The 19,156-nt window shown below is 38.3% G+C and overlaps 1 protein-coding gene across 7 annotated transcripts in view; it reads left to right on the top strand.

Moving 5' to 3' along the window:
• Positions 1-19,156, top strand: part of LOC106878803 (H(+)/Cl(-) exchange transporter 3) — a 118,959-nt gene that overhangs the window by 56,543 nt on the left and 43,260 nt on the right. For 6 of the 7 annotated variants that reach the window (XM_014928143.2, XM_014928142.2, XM_014928141.2 and 3 more), the window contains one exon: positions 11,093-11,311. In XM_014928143.2, coding sequence (XP_014783629.1) covers positions 11,093-11,311 — 219 coding nt within the window. Of the gene's footprint in view, positions 1-5,258; positions 5,735-11,092; positions 11,312-19,156 lie in introns of those variants that run through there. The other variant, XM_014928144.2, reaches the window with a different exon arrangement.

Genomic DNA, 19,156 nt, shown 5'->3' with positions numbered 1-19,156 from the left:
GTCTGTACACGAGTTTGTAGTTGCTATTGTTTAGCCCCAAGTCGGCTCTGATCCATGAGAACCTACAACCACATGCATTCCATCCATGGCCATTTAATCACTTTTTTTCCTTGGCACAATGGACACACAACCCTCTTAGCCAATGTGTCCTTCTTTTTCAAAATGAATGGGATTGGATGTGAGTGAGATTTGACTGCTATTCCTAGCACATAGATTGACTGTATGTATGCTCTCTCTCTCTCTCCTCTCTCATTGGCTTGTTTCATGCAGGGGGAGTGTGTCACTGCAGCAGGTGATTCACATATGCATTAGTTTGTGTGTGAAGGTGACCCGTGTGTCTGTGTCTGCATGCATGTGTGTGTGTGTGTGTGTGTGTTTGTATCTTGTTTTTGATTGGATCAGACATAGAAGTATGTGTGTGTGTGTGTGTGAATAGGGGAACAAATTTCACACCAGTCATTCATAAATAATGCCTTGACCATTAAAAATTTGGTTTTAACCCCAAGATGGTGTGCATGACATGGCCTAATATGTTTGTTATAACTATATGTGTGCGTGTCTATGCATATATATATCTATATATATTTATATATTTGTATATACACATACATATACATACATACATACATTCATATGTATGTATATTGCACCATATTATCATGTGTTGTGTGATGTATAATTAACCTAAATTGATAAAGTTGGTTTTGTTTTGTTGCTAAGGACATAAACTTTACTCACTGACAACAACAACAACACTTCTAATCCCCCCCCCCAGCAGTGCTACTATTTACAACCCTAGGAACCAACAGTGTGTGGTTGAGGAGTAGGAAGGCTCTTTGTGGTCTTTTTCTTGTGCTCAAAATCGCAGTCAAATGTCTTTCTATGCACTACCAAGATTTTCCTGAGGATTGGAAAAGGGAAGAGGACAGACACCCAGCCAGACAGACAGACAGACAAACTGTTACGTTTAATAAAGCTCAGATAGTTTTAGACTTTATTAATTTTGGTTGTCATCAGGGTGAGTGACGTATTATGATGGCTGTGTGGTTAAAAAGCCATAATGATACTTCTTAACCAGTGTGTGGCACCTTGGGCAAGTGTCTTCTACTATAGCCCTGGGCCAACCAATCCCATGTGAGTAAATTTGGCAAATGAAAGCTCAAAGAAACCTGTTTGTGTAAATATGTTGTGGACTGGCAAAATGATTCATCTCTAATCCTGTTCAGGTTAGAGATGTTAAGTCACAAAAATGTCACCACATCGATACTCATCACTCCTAGATGGGATTAGAGATGAGTTATCTCACCTGTCCATAACTTTCAGGTGTTTTAACACCTGCCACTTGAAAAAGTATTCTCCACTGTGCCAAATTGCAGCCTACTGGCAAATATATGGAGCATGTACATTAAGTTTATGTAGTTGATAATGTTATGTGTGTGTGTGTGTGCACACGTGTGTATATCGTATTTGTTTGCACCTCCAGCATTTGACAGCCAGTGTTGGTTTGTTAACATTCCTTACAATTCAGCAGTTTAGCAAAAGTGATCAATAGAATCAGTACCAGACTTTAAAAAAAAAAAATATTGGGGTTGATTTGTTTGGCTAAACTCTTCAACGGGTGGTAATACCCCAAGGTGGTACCCCATGGTGGTACCCCAACATGGTCACAGTTCAGTGACTGAAACAAGTAAGAGATGAAAGATGAACCTTGTTTTTCAAACTCATGTTGCCCCCTAGTGGACATTTATTACAAGGCAGATAATCATTTCTTCATAATTGGTGAGATTAAGATTTGAAATTCAGGAAAAAGCTGCAAAGAATGGAAGACAGATTTTTCTTCCAAAGTTCTTAAAATTTCTTGTCTTTGATTATTTTCTCATGAATGGCAACACAACCCAGCATTTTGCTATGCAGATTCTGTAGCTGGTCAAACATCCATGTAAAGGCTCTCTCGTTGGTTTATTTAACCATTCATTTGGCAAAATGGGTAGAAGGTAATCCCTTTAGTGTATGTCCTTCATTGACTTAGGTGAATGACAAAGTGTTACCTGGTTTTCTGTCTACCCAGGTGCTTTAAACCACACCTGTTTCTGACTAAGAGTAATTTTTAGTTGACCTCTGCCACATTCTCTGATAACTTCAATTGTGCATCAAATGAGTTAAGCTATCTTTCTTATCAACTGCTGCTTTTACCTTTGTGTTTTGTGTGTTTTGTGAATATCTTGATGGTCATGTCATAGCATAATGATTTATACATAAATAATTACAAATTTCATTGTTTACCCTTCACTCTAGATAGATTATGACTCACTATCTCCGCCTGTTTGTCTGTCTCACACATAACAACAGATGTGTATGAGCACACATTCCCAGGCATGTTGTGTGCATGTGACACTCACTCGTACACACCTGTTCAAATTGACGTGTATACAAGTTGGCTCGATCAGAATTTGAGTGTGCGGAGGCCTTTGCAGCAGCTGCAACAACAGTGGTGATTGGAGCATTAGGACTAATTAAAAATGGCCTTGATAAGCAGCTCAACAAACTCCCTTGCAGTGTTAACGTGGGAGAACTTCAGAAAATAGTGTTGCTAGGTTCCACATACATTTTACGCCATGTACTCTCCATGAGATGAGGACCTGCTGTAACCCTAGGGTCAAGGGATGACCTTCTTTCAGCAGAAGACAACAGACCATATTTTATTTAAATAATAATAATAATCCTTTCTATTATAAGCCTGAAATTTTGGGGGTGGGGGATAGTCAATTACATCAACCCCAATGTCCAAGTGGTATTTATTTTATCAACCCTGAATGGTTGAAAGGTAAAACTGAATTTCAATTCAGAACTTAAAGATGGATGAAATGGCTTTGTCCAGCTAATGAGTCTGTCAGATGGCTGCCTTCAACTAAATATTAATAATAGTTAATATACTGATTCACCTATTATGAAGTAGGTCTCTAGTTTGGCAGAGTGTGTAGTTTAGATGTATTTGAAAACAAAGACAAAAAAGGGAAAACAAATAACAGCTTGAGGGATATAAAAGTGGGGTGGGTGGGACTGATGATGAAACTGTGGGGGATGTCTTAGTTTGTCCTAGATATTTCTTTCTATGATTATACACCATCATCATCCTCATCATTTGGCTGTTGGCATTTTAAAAGGACATTGAATGAATTACGTGACTGTAATGAATGTGTGTGTGTGCACACACACACACGCACACACATATCTATTTAGCTATTTATTGAAATATATGCATTTAAATATTACAAAGCATTGTTGTTAGTGAAATAATGTAACCACATTCCTTCTGTGCTTTGGTGTACAGAAATTATGTATGCTTGTGTGTGTGTGATTAATTTCATTCAATCCCCACCATCCCCATTCCTTCCAAAAGGACCGAGAAACTTACATTGAATATATTTTCGCAGCTGTTTGTATATCTAAACATGGACATAAATAAGACAGGCCTAGAAATAGGACAGATTGATTGTTAGGGGACATTAATTTAACTTGCATTATCAGTGAAGAGTTTATCATAAATTAGGGGTTATGTTCATGAGAATAAGAACTAAACAGACCCAAAGGTGCAAAGGGAAGATAAGGAAGCAAAAAGATCCATTGGCTCGGCACAGGTTCAAAGGAGGAAATGAGAGAAGCCTAGAAGACAACCTGCTGCAAGCCACTGACCTGATCTGCAGATGGAGCAAGATTCCAGCCAGGTGAAAAGATGCCATGCTCATAGAATGATGTTGTAGGCAGAACCATAAAAGCTAAGAGTCAGTTGTTGGAAGAAAGGGAATGAGGCCAGGCAGAACGTTTGCCAATGCTCTTTGACACAAGGGCAGCCTGGGAATCACTGCTGGGGGCATGAGGATGAGGGGAAGCATGTTAGTATGAACCAGCAGGGGTCACTGTTGGTTAATAAATGTTTTTGGTGGCACCCAAAAAGTTCATAGCTCATCTTTTTCCAGAGAGTATGGAGGTTGGTCTGCACTTCCATGCAGGTGTCAGCCCTTAGGTATAATCCCATGTAAATCCAGGCAGTATTTTGAATGATGTGGTCATGTTGAAGGAACAGAATTAAGTCAAGGAAGGAATAGAATTCATATATATATATATATATATATATATATTTTATATATATATATATATATATATAAAATCATCGTTTAACATCCTATATATATATATATATATAATCATTTAATGTCATATATATATAAAAACATATATTACATAATTCCTGTTCCCTTGTCATTCATTTAATTTCACACGCTCACATAAAATGATCCAAAAAAAGACAGAGTTAAGCACATTTTTAATGACCAGTTACAATTGTTTCTGCACCACTCTGTCTTTAACATCATTCACGCAAAAGTTCAACGAGAGAAGTTACGTAATATTTACAGTTTTAAACAGTAGAGTGACACTTCATCAGACTTGCATCAAAAGGTGTACTCTTACACTGTGCGTCTGGTAAGTATTTCGCTGTTAGGAGGAGACAAGAAATAAAGATAAAAATAAAGTTGTAAAATGATGGACACACGATAGACAATAGCAATACCCATACACATATACATGTATTTATACATATATATATATATATATATATATATATATATATATATATATATATATATATATACACACGCACATTTTTACATATATATGTAACTATTTATATGTATAGATATCTGCATACATATATAACTATAGATAATATATATACACACACACACACGTAAATATATACACACATATGTATATCACATACGCACATATAGTCATCCGTCTATCTACCTATCTATATGTACGTACACACACACACACACACACACGAATGTGAGTCGGTATGGATGCGAGACTGAATCTAAGAATGCTTTGTGTGCCTCGAAACATCATCGGAGCCGAGAGTGGTGATGCTGAATACATCTCCACCCTCATCCTCTTCCCCAACTTAAAGCAGTGTCGGAGGTGTTGGCGATGCTGGTGAACGATGGATGATGACAGGATTAACCGCCAACTCGTGATTTCATGTGGAGGGTGGCGCGGTGATGTGACTGCTAGTTATTTAAAGTGTTGGATGAAAGCTGCCATCATCTTTCACCTCCCCTTCTCCTCACTCACACTGCACCTCTCTCTCTCTCGCCTCCTCTTCCTTCTCCTTCTTCTGTTTCTCCCTCCCTCTCTCCCTCTCTCTCTCTCTCTCTCATTCGCTTATATTGTTCGCAACCTTAATTCATTCACTGCGTGCTCTTGTTTTTGTCTCTTGTGGCTTTTCTTTCTTTTTTTATTTCGTTGTTGCTCTATTTTTGTTCGTCTTCCATTCTGGATATTTACACATATACCAGATCTTATCGTTTCAACGAATTCAATTTTAGCCAGTCAGCCAGCTTCAAACGTCGCTGCCTGTCTGTCTCTATGTAACACCTTGTTTGTCATGAGTCCACATGGCTACGTCCATCTTATAAATGCATAAATATGTATATACACATAAACAATGTAAATCTATGAATGTATAAAGCGTGTGTGTGCGTGAGAATGTGTGTTAGCTTCGACTGTGATAAGATAAATACGACCCAAGGAGTACCTTCGTTAAATTAACCAGTTTTGTCAGCTGGGATGGCTACCTTCGGTGGTGAAGGTGGTGGTGGTGGTGGTGGTGGTGACCACGAAAACGATGACCTCAGCTCAATTCAGGATATCATGTCGAATGTCAAAGGTTACGGTTAGTAAATTCTATTAAATTCTAAAGCCTACATCCCTTCTCCGCTTTTGGCTGAAGAGAAAATCGCAAGTGTGTGTGTGTGTGTAATTATGAAAGGTAAGTGTCCGAAAGTAATTGTCTTTTTGTCCCGCTTTGTAGTTTTGTATTCAAATGTCGCCGAGATCAGCCTTTCATTCTTCCTGGGTCGATGTAATAGGACTAACCTCAAAATTGAGTCAGAAACAACGATTATTGTTGTTGTTGTTATTAGATCCACGTTCCTTTGTATTATTTCTAAATCTGCTCGAATTAAAAATTACTTTCCTTTTTTTTTTTTTTTTTTTTTTTTTTTTCTCTTAAAAGTATTTTCTGACTTTCTCTTTGTCCAAATTACTTTTACTTCTTATAAATTCTAGGATACATTTTAAAATATTTATACAACGACTACGAATATTAAAATAGTAAATGAATGTTTGCTCTGGTGAGAGGAGTCAGCCCCCCCCCCCATCAAAAGTGCCTCAGTAATGTATTAGTTGAGAGATCTCTCTCTCTTTCTCGTTATTTACGTCTACTCTTTCGTACTTGTATGGATCAGGTGGGATTGACACAAACTTACATATTTTGATTGGCCAGTTCCTGTCGAACCTCCTTACACATGCCAGCATGGAAAACGTACGTTAAATGAAGATTGTGCGTGCGTGAAGTTTGTGTGTGGCATTGTTGTAAACTAAGAGGCAAAAACAGAACAGAATCGGACCATGGTGACTTGTCTGACCCATGCTAGCATGTGTCGAACATAAAACCGCGCGCGCGCGCACCCCCATGAGTTCAGCGGACCCCTCTCATGATTGCCATTCTTCTAATGCCCGCAGGCAACCCGCATAATAAGCATACGTGTGAGTGCGGAGACATGAAAGACAAGCTCGTAAGTTGTCGAGTGACGTTTCCACTGACATCTAGGCCATTAAAAGCAGTTCAGAAAAGTGATTCATGTTATGTATTCTCTTATCTTACTCTCACCTGTTAGGTTTTTCACTCTTCTGCCAAAGCAGTATTTGATGTTTACATAAAATGTCTCTGAATTGTGTTTGTGTGTATATAAATTGATGTTTACATAAGTTAAGACATGGATGTGTGTGTGTGCATATATATATATATATATATATATATATAAATAAATAAATATAAAGGAGGCCACTAGGTGGACTGCTAATGTGCTAGAAGAAGATCACATGTCATGTGTCTACTAAGACCAGATAATGTAGATAGATAGATAGATAGATAGATATAACAGCACACAGTCTCACATGTTGCTTTTCATATTTACTTGCTCACAATTTGTTTGAACATTGAATGCATGTGCTTCTATTAACATTTCCATGCAGAATGTGTGCGTGAGTGTGTAGGACATTCCTTACGTTGGCGTATTTTTAGGTACTTGTGGCTGCAAAAAATAACCTTTTTATATTTATCAATTTTAAAGCAAAAAGTGTCTCAGATTTTAACCGTGTGAAGGTTGAGTGTGTTTTCTGAATAGATTTTATTGTTACAGTCATTTCTGCCCTGAGCTTTATTGGGACATGTTTTGAGAAACTTGTTCAATTATCTGATAACTGAGAAAGCTTATACAGGATGTTTGGCATTAGGTTGTTAATGCTTGGGACGATTGAAATGGCTGTGAGTATAATTGTTTCATTAGACGTGTGATACAGGTTAGAAAAGGGACTGGGAAAGGGCCAAAGTAATGTTTAACTTAGTGAACAGTTATTTGCTAACCTAAGTCCTTGCAAAAACTTCAGTTGCACATGGATTAAAACTGTTTAGGATTAAGAGACTATCATTCTGCAACATAATTTACTCTAATATCTCTTTGCAATCTGGAACATCTTTTGCCTTAGATCCCCTTAGCATGAAACACAGGCAAACCTCAAGCTTCCAGCTTCTCTCTGCCTATGGAACATCTTTTTGTTATTTCTAGCAACAGGCCATCAGTCTTTCACTCCTTCTTCCATTTTTTCCTGGCTTTTCATTTAGTTTATATGGCTCCATCCATGCTATTATTCAACCATCATGTTACCCTTGTTTAGTTGTATCTCTGCCACAGATCAGATCTGGTCTGTAGCTTTCAGCAAATTATTCCATTGAAATCGCCCATTGTCTTCTGTCTACTCTTTTCATCTTTCTTCTTATTCATCATCCAGCAAAAGAGTGTTTGTTTTGCACCTTCCTTCTCCAAACTATCTTTTTGTCTCTCTCTCTCTGTCCATCTAACTGTTATTCTGAACTCACTAATTAGTAGGCCATATTGGGTCACTGGAGGAACTGACTTAATATTTCCAACTGTCAGTCTGTTTTGTATCCAAATGAAAAGGAAATTTATCTGGCTTGTATGTTCACCTGATTAATTGGCTGGTTGGTTCATTTGCATTTCAGGTCTCCGGAAACCTTGATCCTTCCTCTTTTTCAGATCTGTAGCCATCAAGGGGCTGCTCTAGATGTTCCCTGCTTTGATAATGACGTCACTGTCATGTTAACAAGGCAATATTCAAAAAGGCCTCATAGAACTGGCTCTTTGGCTCATTAGTCAGTCCCAATTGTTTAAAGCTTTTGCTGTATAATCCTTATAATTCCAATGAAAAGGCAAAGTGGAGGGAACCAGTATTTCTAGAATGATAGTGTAGGGTAGGTGTGATAGGCTCGATCTGGTCAATTTGAACATAAAACTGATAGAATATTTAGGTCAGCTATGACCAGTTTAAATGCTAAAGGCTTAAGCCATTTGGGGGTTGAGTCAGACGGGTATTAATCATTTATGTAACTCTTACTAATATATACACAGCCTATATAAGTATAACGTAGCTGGTCCAAAGCTGATGCATTCTGTTTGTCACTAATTCCAAGCAGGTGTTAAGAAATAAGCTCTATGAGGGGTGAGGTTGTGGGAAAAGAATTATGTGCACTGTTATTGTTTTGTCTATGTTGCTAAACTGTTCATTAAACAAAACTCCCTTATTTCTCCTTTCTCCATCTAAGCTGTAAGGGGGAGAGACAAGTTAGGTCTGCGCTCCCTGTCGTTGGCTGCTGTTTTAGTACTGGTTGCTTTTATTGGGAATTAACAGACATGTGAACTGATAGACACACACAGTGGATCTGTCTCTCTACATTGTGTGTGTGTGTGTGTGTGTGTGTATGCACAGAGAAAAAGAAAGAAAGATGCAGACAAATAATAGACATTGATCAACTGACAGAAGCCAGTGCTTTGCAATGCTTTCCTGTAGTGACCCTTTTTTGGCAAATCAATCCTCATCTTCGACACTGTCCTCTAATATATTCCAATAGGGGGCTCTTGACATTCCATACATTTCTCATACTGTTATTTGTTAGTTTTTGTTTACATTAAATGTTGTGTTGTGGCCCTTATGCCTTTTATGGCTGATTGTAGAGGGCATTAACTGATTCCATGAACTCCTTTGCTCAATTGGTGCATCAGTTTATTGTTGATGAAAGGTAAAGTTGACTTTCAGAATGTAAAGAGCCAAAATAAATTACACAGCCTTTTTTTTAATATATATGTATATAATGATTCTATATTTACATAGCATATTTCATTTGCTGAACCCTAACACATCAGTTGTCTGTAAGGTTATACAATTTTTGGGTCGGTAACATCTGGGTTATTTGTTTTTATCTTAAATATTAAAAAACAAAACCAAAAAGCTTCTGTCTAAATTTAAGAGGGAAAAAACTCGGTTCTCATTTAAATTGATTTTGCATCAAACCCATCTGTCATAAATCTTGTGTCATAAATCTTTTGTCCACTAATTTCCTGCTAGTTGAATAGTTTATTTATCCACTTAGAGTATAGTCTTCTCTATTGTATTTATGTGAAAGATTTTTTTCTGCCATTGTTTCTATTTAGCTTTTATTGCAAATCAAAGAGTAAAGGTTCAAATCCAGTCAAAGTATGCTCTATCATTGTTTCTTTTCCCTCTCACCCTCTGTACATGTTTCAACACCTTCAGAATTCATCAGAACAGTTAATGAATAATTTTATTCCTATTCAGACACCATTCTTGTTGATCTAGGGATAGCTTTGACTGAACAGATACAACCAGGTTGCAATATTGCTTTGTCTCAGTCCTCTTAATAGACCTGACATATTGTGAAAGGCAAAGTTGTTCTCCACTGTTAAAACACATCAGTGATTAGCATATTCATGTTCAGATGTGCCAGAGTGTATTATCAGTGCACACGTACCTCATTGCTTTGATTCTCACTCTTCTCTCTGTCCATCATGGTTGACTTATTTATTATATTTACATAATATATTTTATTAGCAAATGCAAGTGAGGGCTAAACTTTTTCAAAATTGCCCATATAAACCATGGTTGTACAGGAAAAGAAATAAATTTAGCGAAATTGAGGAATGAACAGATATCTATGTTCCATTCAACTCAACTGGATTGTTCTCTTGTGATGCTTCACATAAGCACATTCACAACACTTGCCTTTCATTTTGTTCTTTACATTAAACAATAAATAATCACTTCTACAGGAATACAGCACTTTCATATGTTGCCTCTTTGTCCAAAGCATTCTTTGAAATTTGTTTTCATTTTGTTGGATGCTAGCAGGATGAGATGCTTTTTGTTCTCCACCAAGAGCTAATCTTTTCAGAGGACACCACTTCAGAAGATTAGATTAGATTCATAACATGCTACAGCATTCGTCAGATGTCCTGTGTCAGCAAGGACCATTAGCTCTACAACACAAACCAATAATGATCGTGTGTGACAGTCTGGGCTCCATAAATGAGGCATAGTCTATCAAGGGCTATATTGTCTACCTTTTTTAAGATGGTGAAGTATAAGTTCAGGGAAATTTCCCAGCTGTTTCTTGAGAGTGAAAGGTAATGTGTGTTGTGAACTTTCTAGAATAAAGTTCCTGTTAATGAATTGTGTAAATGTTGTTGCTTAGCAACTCAGTCAGCCCTGATCTTCACTTGCTCTGCCTCCTTTCTTTCTATACATCTCTTTGTTTCTCTCTTCTTATGCCTCTCGCTTTCTCTCTGCATCTTTCTTTGTCTTTCTCCTTCTAGCCGAGTTGTCTTTCCTTCACCATCTCTCTTGAGTCCTCCACATTATGGAAATGTTTCTGGTTCGTTAATTTATATCACTGAGAAAAAAAAAATCATGAGGATGAAAATAAAGCTCAACCTTTCAGGATAAGGATATTTGCATCCCTAAACTGAAATATCCAACTTTAGTTATTTTGTCAAAAGAAGGAAATGGAGCACATTGTAGAAGAATTTAGTTTGCTACACAACTTGCTGGCCATCAACATTAACCTTATTAATCTTTCTCTTCCCTTTTATTCCAGGGTCCACAAATTTGATGGACACCCTTGATGACCTGCCGCCAGGAATAGGACAGTATGATGATTTCCACACCATTGACTGGTTGCGGGACATTGCACGGGATCGCATGCGCCATCGCAACATTATCAAGAGAAAAGCCGATGGATTGTGGGAGAAAATCAAGAGTGCTCACGACGCTTGGTCAGGCTGGGTTTGTGTCCTGCTGGTTGGAGTTGCTGCCGGTCAGTTTTTGCTAAAATCTTCTAAACTCTTTTCAACTTTTACAATGTTTTGGCTACCTAAGTGTGTGTGTGTGTGTGTGTGTGAACGTTATATATAACCCAAACAAAACTGGGTGGAAGCCTGTTGAATGGATGGACTGCAGCCTGTAATGGTAAAAGTTAGCCTTGTCATACACTCTGTCATACTGGTTTCAATTGAGGATTACATAAAAAAAGAAATATGAAACACTTCAAGAATACTCAGCCATTTAAGCAATCAGTTGGTTGGTAGATCAATTGATCTGTTCAATTGAAATGCTTAATGTTGAAAATTTATTGTAAATGTATTTGCTTTAATATTTCTTGTTGTTAGATATCTTGGAATCTTCAGTGTTGTGGATTTGAGCTATTCACTTCTTGCATTGGCTCCCATGGGGAGCAAAAAAGAAAATTTCATTGTTTTGTATAAATTTTGAATTCATGAAACAATGCCCATCTTGTGTGCTTCACGACCCCTGTCCCACCACCCATAATTCATCAGCCATTTTCCCTGACTCATGCTATCATTTGATAGAAGTTCTTTCTGTTTTTCCCAGGTGTGTCAGCTTTTATGTGGGATTCTTTCTGGCATTTTTTTTTTAATGCAAAGAAACATAATTATTACTTTTCATGTTTTTATGTTTCACATCAAAGGATATGATTCTACAGCTCTCTCTCTCTCTCTCTCTCTCTCTCTCTCTCTCTCTCTCTCTATATATATATATATATATATATATATATATATATATATACACACACACACACACACACACACACACACACACACACACACACACACACACTTGGATGGTGTGTTTGCAGACTTTATTTATTCTACATAATATTTTTTTGTATAGAAAAACTCGTGTGAGTAATAATCACTTGTGAAAGTTTGAAGTTCATCTCTGGCAGTGAAATAATTTCAACTGATTTTATTTTCTTGAAAACAAAATAAACTTCTCACCTGAAGTAGTGGAGTTGTACTGGGGCCTCTATAGATTGAAGCAGGAAAACGAGTGTTGTTAGCAGGAACTTTATGCTTAGATAGAGTATCATTGCAGTGGGCAGTCCAATGGCAAGGAGCAAGTGGTAGTGTTGTACCATTATCACAAGAAGCAAAGAAAAGAAAAAAAAAAGGGCTTTGGTCATCAGTTCTCTTGATGAAAGAAAATGTTTTTAACTCTTGTAAAAATAATTGGAATGAGATTAGCAAATGGCTGAGAACATATATTTTCAGGAAATGAAAACGAGGGTGAGTGAGTGCATAGTCAGTGCCTTCATTGGGTATGCTTTAAGTTGGTGATGTCTCTGCTGAATTGCAATCAAATATTGATGTTGGTAGGGTCCAATACAGTTTAAGTAACTGTAATGTTTAACTGCTGCCTGTATTGTTGTTGTTTAACCCCAGGTCAGCTGTCCTGATCAAGCAGACATAAGATCAAGAACATTCAGACTTTGGCTATCCAGTCTTTTCATGCAGTTCATCTCAGCCTAAGATATACAATGTCTTTTCTTTAGACACTGAGAAGATTTGACTGCTATTACTAGCATGTAAGTTTCCTCATTGGTGGTGGTTTTAGTTCTTGTTCCAAGATTGGTGGAAAAAAATCTCAAGCTATTTAATTTCTTTGTTCTGAGTTCAAATCCTGTAGGAAATTGATATTTATCTTTTGTCCCTTTTGGGATTGATGAAGTACCAGTAATACACAGCGTTTGGGAAGGGTTCAACACAGAGGATTGCTTTAATCAGTTGTAGATTTTTCTTCATGAACTTTGGCCTTGTGCTTCATCACTAGAAATTATTGTGGATAATGTTGTTGTCGTACCTGTTAGGTGCTGATGAAAATGGAGAACTAGTTGAGCGTCCTCCTTACAGTTGCTCTAATTGATGAGAAAATACCACCACCATTGTCCCCTCATGCTACTTTCAACCAACACCTCCTACCACTTTCACCTCCAACTCCCCTCCCCCGCCACGTCCCTCCTCAACAACTACAACCAACACTTCCCTCCAACCACCACCTACCACCCTGCAACTATTACAACTACCCCTTCAGAACTTCAAGTTCATAAATATATTCTCATTGTTTAGACTGGATCATGTGGCTACATTGACAGCAACAACAACAATTTTTTCCTGATGATGGTGGTGGTGGTGGTGGTGGTGGTAATTAAACTCTATAGTCCTGTCATCTGGCATTGCTTTTTTTCTTCTTTCTTTGTTTCCACCTCAACATGTGACACACACACATCTTGGAAGTGTTAACAACAATTATTGATCAAAAGATAACCTCTACATGGTTTCTTGCTCTGACAGAAATAACACCCAAATTTTCCTCAAATAATAATAACTAGTAGAACCAGTGAATATTTCACGGAATTAATAGTAAACCTGCTGTCTTATTCCTGAAATCTTCATCGAAAAAACCTGAAAGCGTATCCTCCTGTGTTGTGTCTGCATCAAAAGAGAGTCACTCACTTGTTATTCATTGAAAAGTGAAGGAAGTTGAAATACGAGGATTACTCAATGCACTTTATATATACACACTTTATATACTTTATGCACAATTTTTTAGACTTAATATACAACACTCATGAAATATATATTCACTCATTTTTCCATTTTCCCCATAAGCAGAAAAAATTACATTTTAAAATATACATAGTCACAATTTCATATCTATTTTGGGAGAAAAGTAATTTGATTTCATCACTTTGCAGCACTCATATTTATTTCATTGACCCCAAAAGGATGAGAGGCAAAGTCAACCTTTGCGGAATTTGAACTGAGAATGTAAAGGCAGACGAACTGCTACTAAGCACTTTGCCCAACATGCAAGATTGCTATGTGGATAGAGTAAGTGCAGTATAGCTTGTTGGAAAAGGGTAAAAGAGGGGACAGAAAGCAGCAATAAGAATAACAACGAAAGCCAAACACAAAAATAGATAAGACAGGAAACTGAACCATAAAAAAGAAAGGCCATAAAGAAGAAAGGTCGGTGAGGTGTGGGTGGATTTGGGGAAGGAGGGAACTTTTAAAGGTTGCAGTGTCCTGACAATTAGCAACCAATGTGGGGGGGTTAGTTTATTTCAGGCTTTGACAATTCTGTAAAAACATGTTTTAAAAAGTTATGGGTGCTGTGCTACTCTCTCATTTTATAAATGCCACATTTTCATTTTAAAGAATCAGGGAAGATCATATTGGATATTGCATAATAATAATAATAATAATAATGAAACTATTGTGTATAGTGGTGCTCAGGTGCACTACAACTCATCAATGTACAATACATAGAATTATGTACAAAAGTCAGGAAAGTGAACAGTGTGAGAGTCCTGATATACATGTATGCATGTGTATGGCGGAGTATGGGGGGGGATACCAGGTGTAGTGTTGGCAAATTTCCAGAAGCATGGAGGGTTTTAAAGGATGCAATGTCTTGGCAACTGACAACTGATGCAGGTTAGTTTGTTCCCTGCTTCAGCAACTCTGAGTGGGAAAAATGTTTCCGAAAGTCATGGGAGCTGTTCTGTTTTCTGGCTTTGTAGGCCTACCCACATGTGTTAGACACATGGAGCACAAAAAGGTGCTCAAGGTGGTTGTTGGCATGAGGATTAATAATTTTGTGGGTGTTTGCCAAATCAGTTGCCAGAAGAGTGAAAGCTGGTGCAGAAGAAAATACCCACCACGTTTGAGAAGCAGGTATGTAGCACCATCGAGGCCAGGAGAGGTATAGTTGCATGTATTCTTAAGGTGATGTCACAGTATTGCAGGTGTAAATTCCATAGTTGGTGTCAGAGGTGGTAGAGACGGTACATTTTGGTTTTCGACAGTAAAAATGCCTGCATAACATTCAGCAATGAGTTCTATGCATTCTTTGGGATCATCAGTAATCTGGCCTATGTGGGGATTGCGAAGAGGACCAACTGGAGAGTATGTCTGTGTGTGTGTGTTATTCAGTTGTAAAGTTGCATAAGTGACTGAAAGAGCCGACAGTTTCATGCAAACAAACAAAATTTTGACGAGTGCAGTGTGTGGGACTCTCAGCCCTTGAGTTACTTATGTAACTTTGCAGCCAAGTAAGTACACACACACACATACACACTTATGTAAAGCTTTGGAATTGAGTTTTGTTGAAATATTGACATGAAAGTAATGTGTATGGAGTAGTGTGTCTGGGAGAGGGGGGGAGGTCTCATAGAAAAAGGGCTTTTTTCTTGTTTATTTTTTTCTCCTCTAAAAGGAATACATGATTTGTTTGTTAATAGATTTTCTTGAATAGCGCCAGGTTGGCATTTTTTTTTTTTTCCTGAGGTCCCAGGTAAGAAAGAAATATAGAGGACAAGGTGTGTGCGTGTGTGTGAGAGAGAGAAAGAGAAAGTTAGGTGTAACTTGTAATGTAGGTTACTCTCGTTGAATGACAGTAATTATTTCAGATAATTATAGACATTTCTCATCTCTATTTAATTGCTATAGCAGACATTGGGCTTGGGCTAGTGTCCTGTCCCCACATGCTGCTGCTGCTGCTTGTCTAGAAAATCTCCGTGGTTGAGACATAATGAACTTATGTTTCATAAATGATTTATTAGGATCTCCAACTCCCTCTTTGGGTTTCTGTACATTTAATCAGCAGAACTTCTTATTTGGTTTATCATTGTGCAAGTGACTGAGTATTCCACTAACTGATGTATCTTTGTAACTCTAATCCTTAGTAACACTCTGGCTGCTCTGTATCCTCATCTTAATGTCCACCTAGGCTGAAATTTGATCCCCTTCCTGTTGCCCACCCTCACCTCTTTACAAGCAAGGTAATGCTATTTCCCCATGGCCAGACATGTTTTCACCGAAGTTTGTGTGATGATGACACTCATTTACAACTATTGTGTGATGTCAAGATAAGGTGACACTAACATACACGCGCACACACACACACACACTGACACACACATGTAAATGCCAGGCATCTTTCAGTTTCCATTGATCAGATCCATTCTCAAGGCTTTGCTCAGGCTGGAGCTATAACAGAATCCATTTGCCCAAGGTACCATTCAACAGGGCTGCACATTGTGGTTAAGAAGTAAGCTTCTTACTACACAACCAATGCTTCCACCAATTTAATTGATTTAAGAAAAGTTGGGCATAAGAAGCATTAGATGTGGTGTGCAAGAAAGACGACTTCGCTGGTATGGTTATGTGATGTGTTTGGATGAGGACAGATGTGTGAAGAAGTGTCACACTCTAACAGTGGAGGGAACCTGTGGAAGAGGTAGACCCAGGAAGACATGGGACAAGGTGGTGAAGCATGATCTTTGAATGTTGGGACACACAGAGGCAATGACAAGTGACTGACCTTTGGCGATATGCTGTGCTTGAGAAGAAGACCCATCGAGCCAAGTGAGATTCCAGTCGTGACTGATGCCAGTGTCATGTGACTGGTCCGTTGCAAGCACCCTTCAGTCATTGGACTAAACCTTTCATATCCCACCAAACAGATAACACCTTACGCGGGTGTAGCCTTTCTTTAGCCTGGAATGCTAGTGTTTCTCCTTTCCCTTCGCACTGTCTTCGGCGCTTGGTAGAAGCAATGGTAGAAGATAGCTGTCGAAAATAGCATGTTGTGAGATTGAACCTGGGACCTCATAATTGCCAACTTCTTAAATGTTCCACTTGTTTCCTGTCTATTCATAAATTCATTTTTTCAACATGTTCTGCTGCAAAGTAACCAATAAATAAAGAACACAATTCAGAGAAGAAACATTCGGATTCCATTTACAATATTTCACTTGCTTTGTTAATATTGAAGGTGGTGGTGGTGTAATAATGGTGGGAGTTGGTGGTGGTGTAATGGTGGGAGTTGATTTTTGTGTTGAAAGGAGAGGTGGTAATATGATCAGGGTAGTGTTGGTAATAGTAATGATGGTGATGATGATTGTGATGGTAACAGATGGTAAAAATGGTGAAGCTAAAGATGACAAGTAAAATGCTGCTGCATTTATGGTGGTGGTGGTGGTGGTGGGGTACCAGTGCTTCATTTCCTCCTCTCCCCCCACCCCAAATTAACGAACACCATATCCTAAAACCCACCTAAACAGTTCCAATAATGAATACATCTTTGATCCCAAATTGTTTGGTCATTAAGTTATAACGAGAGAATGATTTCTCCAGAAAAACCACCGTCATGTTCTGGATATAAAAAAAGGCTTTAGCAGTCTTTTTGATCTGCAGCAATTAAAGAGGGATCACACACTTTGGTCAGCAAAGAATGCATCAGGACCCAGCAAAAAAAAAAAAAGTCCTTTCATTATTCACTTTGTTGTTGTTGCTTTTTTCTAAGATCGTTTATTCATTCAGTCAATGGATTCTCACCATGCTGGAGCACTGCTTTTGCCTGAAATGCAGAAACTAATTAAAAGATTGGAAAATGCGTGCACACACACACACACACACACATACACACACAGAGTTTTTGTCATTGGATGGCAGCTGTGGTGGACAATTACTTTCACTGAAATTGCAGAAGAAAAGATTGTGTTGACTTTTTTTTTTTATTCTTTGGGCTTCATATATGTGTTTGTGTCTGTGTACATGTGTGTGTGTGTGCATTTATATATATATATATATATATATATATACATACACACACGCACACCAACATCATCATCATCATTATTTAACAGCCATTTTCCATGCTGGCATGGGTTGGACAGTTTGACAGGAGTTGGCCAGCTGAAGGGCTGCCCAGGCTCCATGTCTGTTTTGGCATGCTTTCTACAGTTGGATGCCCTTCCTAACATGCCAACCACTGTACAGAGTGTACTTGATAATTTTACGTGGCACTGGTATGAGTCCTTTTTACATAGCACTCTCAGCAGTAGTGTTAAGGTCTCCCCCCCCCTCCCAGGTGAAGCAGATTGGCCTGCAAGAGTCCTGTGCCAGTCCTACATAAAAAAGCACTCTGGGTGGTTGGGTGGGGGCCACGACCACAATTTCATTCACTTTGATGTGTCTTCCCAAGCACAGTCACTTGTCATTGCCTTTGTGAAACTCACCATCTGAAGCATACACACACACACATGTATGTATATATATTGCTACTGACCATTACCTTGTTGCATTTTTGATGATCTGTCATCAAAGATACATAATCAGTTATGTTGACCCCTGTAAGTGATTCTATTGACCTCCAGGGGAAGAAATGCCAAATGGTCATGGACAGGATTTGAACTCTTGATGGAATGGCATGCAACAAACTACCACAAATAATTCTGTTCAATGCTCTACCAATTCTCTCGTTCACTTACCTTCCCAAACACACACTCCCTTCTACAGCTGCAGACATATTTTCTGCTTGAAACTGTTATTTAATTGCAATTTCTGTTTCAAAAGATTTTCACCACAATCTCTTTCTCTCTCCTTCTCCCTCTCTCTCTCTCTCTCTCCTCTTTCTCTCTCCATCTTTCTTTCTCTCTCCATCTCTCTTTCTCTCTCCATCTTTCTTTCTCTCTCCATCTCTCTTTCTCTCTCCATCTCTCTTTCTCTCTCCCCTATCCCAACTTTGGTTCTCACTCTTTCATTCACTCATTTTCTGTCTTTTAATCTCTCTAACTTTTACTTATTCTTTCTCTGTCTCTCTCTCTCTCTCTGTCTCTCTCTGTCTGTCTCTCTCTCTCTGTCTGTCTCTCTCTCTTTCTGTCTCTTTCTCTCTCTGTCTCTGTCTCTCTCTCTCTCTCTCCAATATAATTATTTACCAACTTCTCTCCCTTTTGGAGCAGCTTCAGGATATTTCTGTCCACCAGTTTCCTGCTGACATTCCAGCCCCCCCCCCC

The sequence above is a fragment of the Octopus bimaculoides genome, chromosome 20 (assembly GCF_001194135.2).
Source record: "Octopus bimaculoides isolate UCB-OBI-ISO-001 chromosome 20, ASM119413v2, whole genome shotgun sequence".
Taxonomy (NCBI): Eukaryota; Metazoa; Mollusca; class Cephalopoda; order Octopoda; family Octopodidae; genus Octopus; species Octopus bimaculoides.
This window is presented reverse-complemented; position numbering and strand designations above follow the sequence as displayed.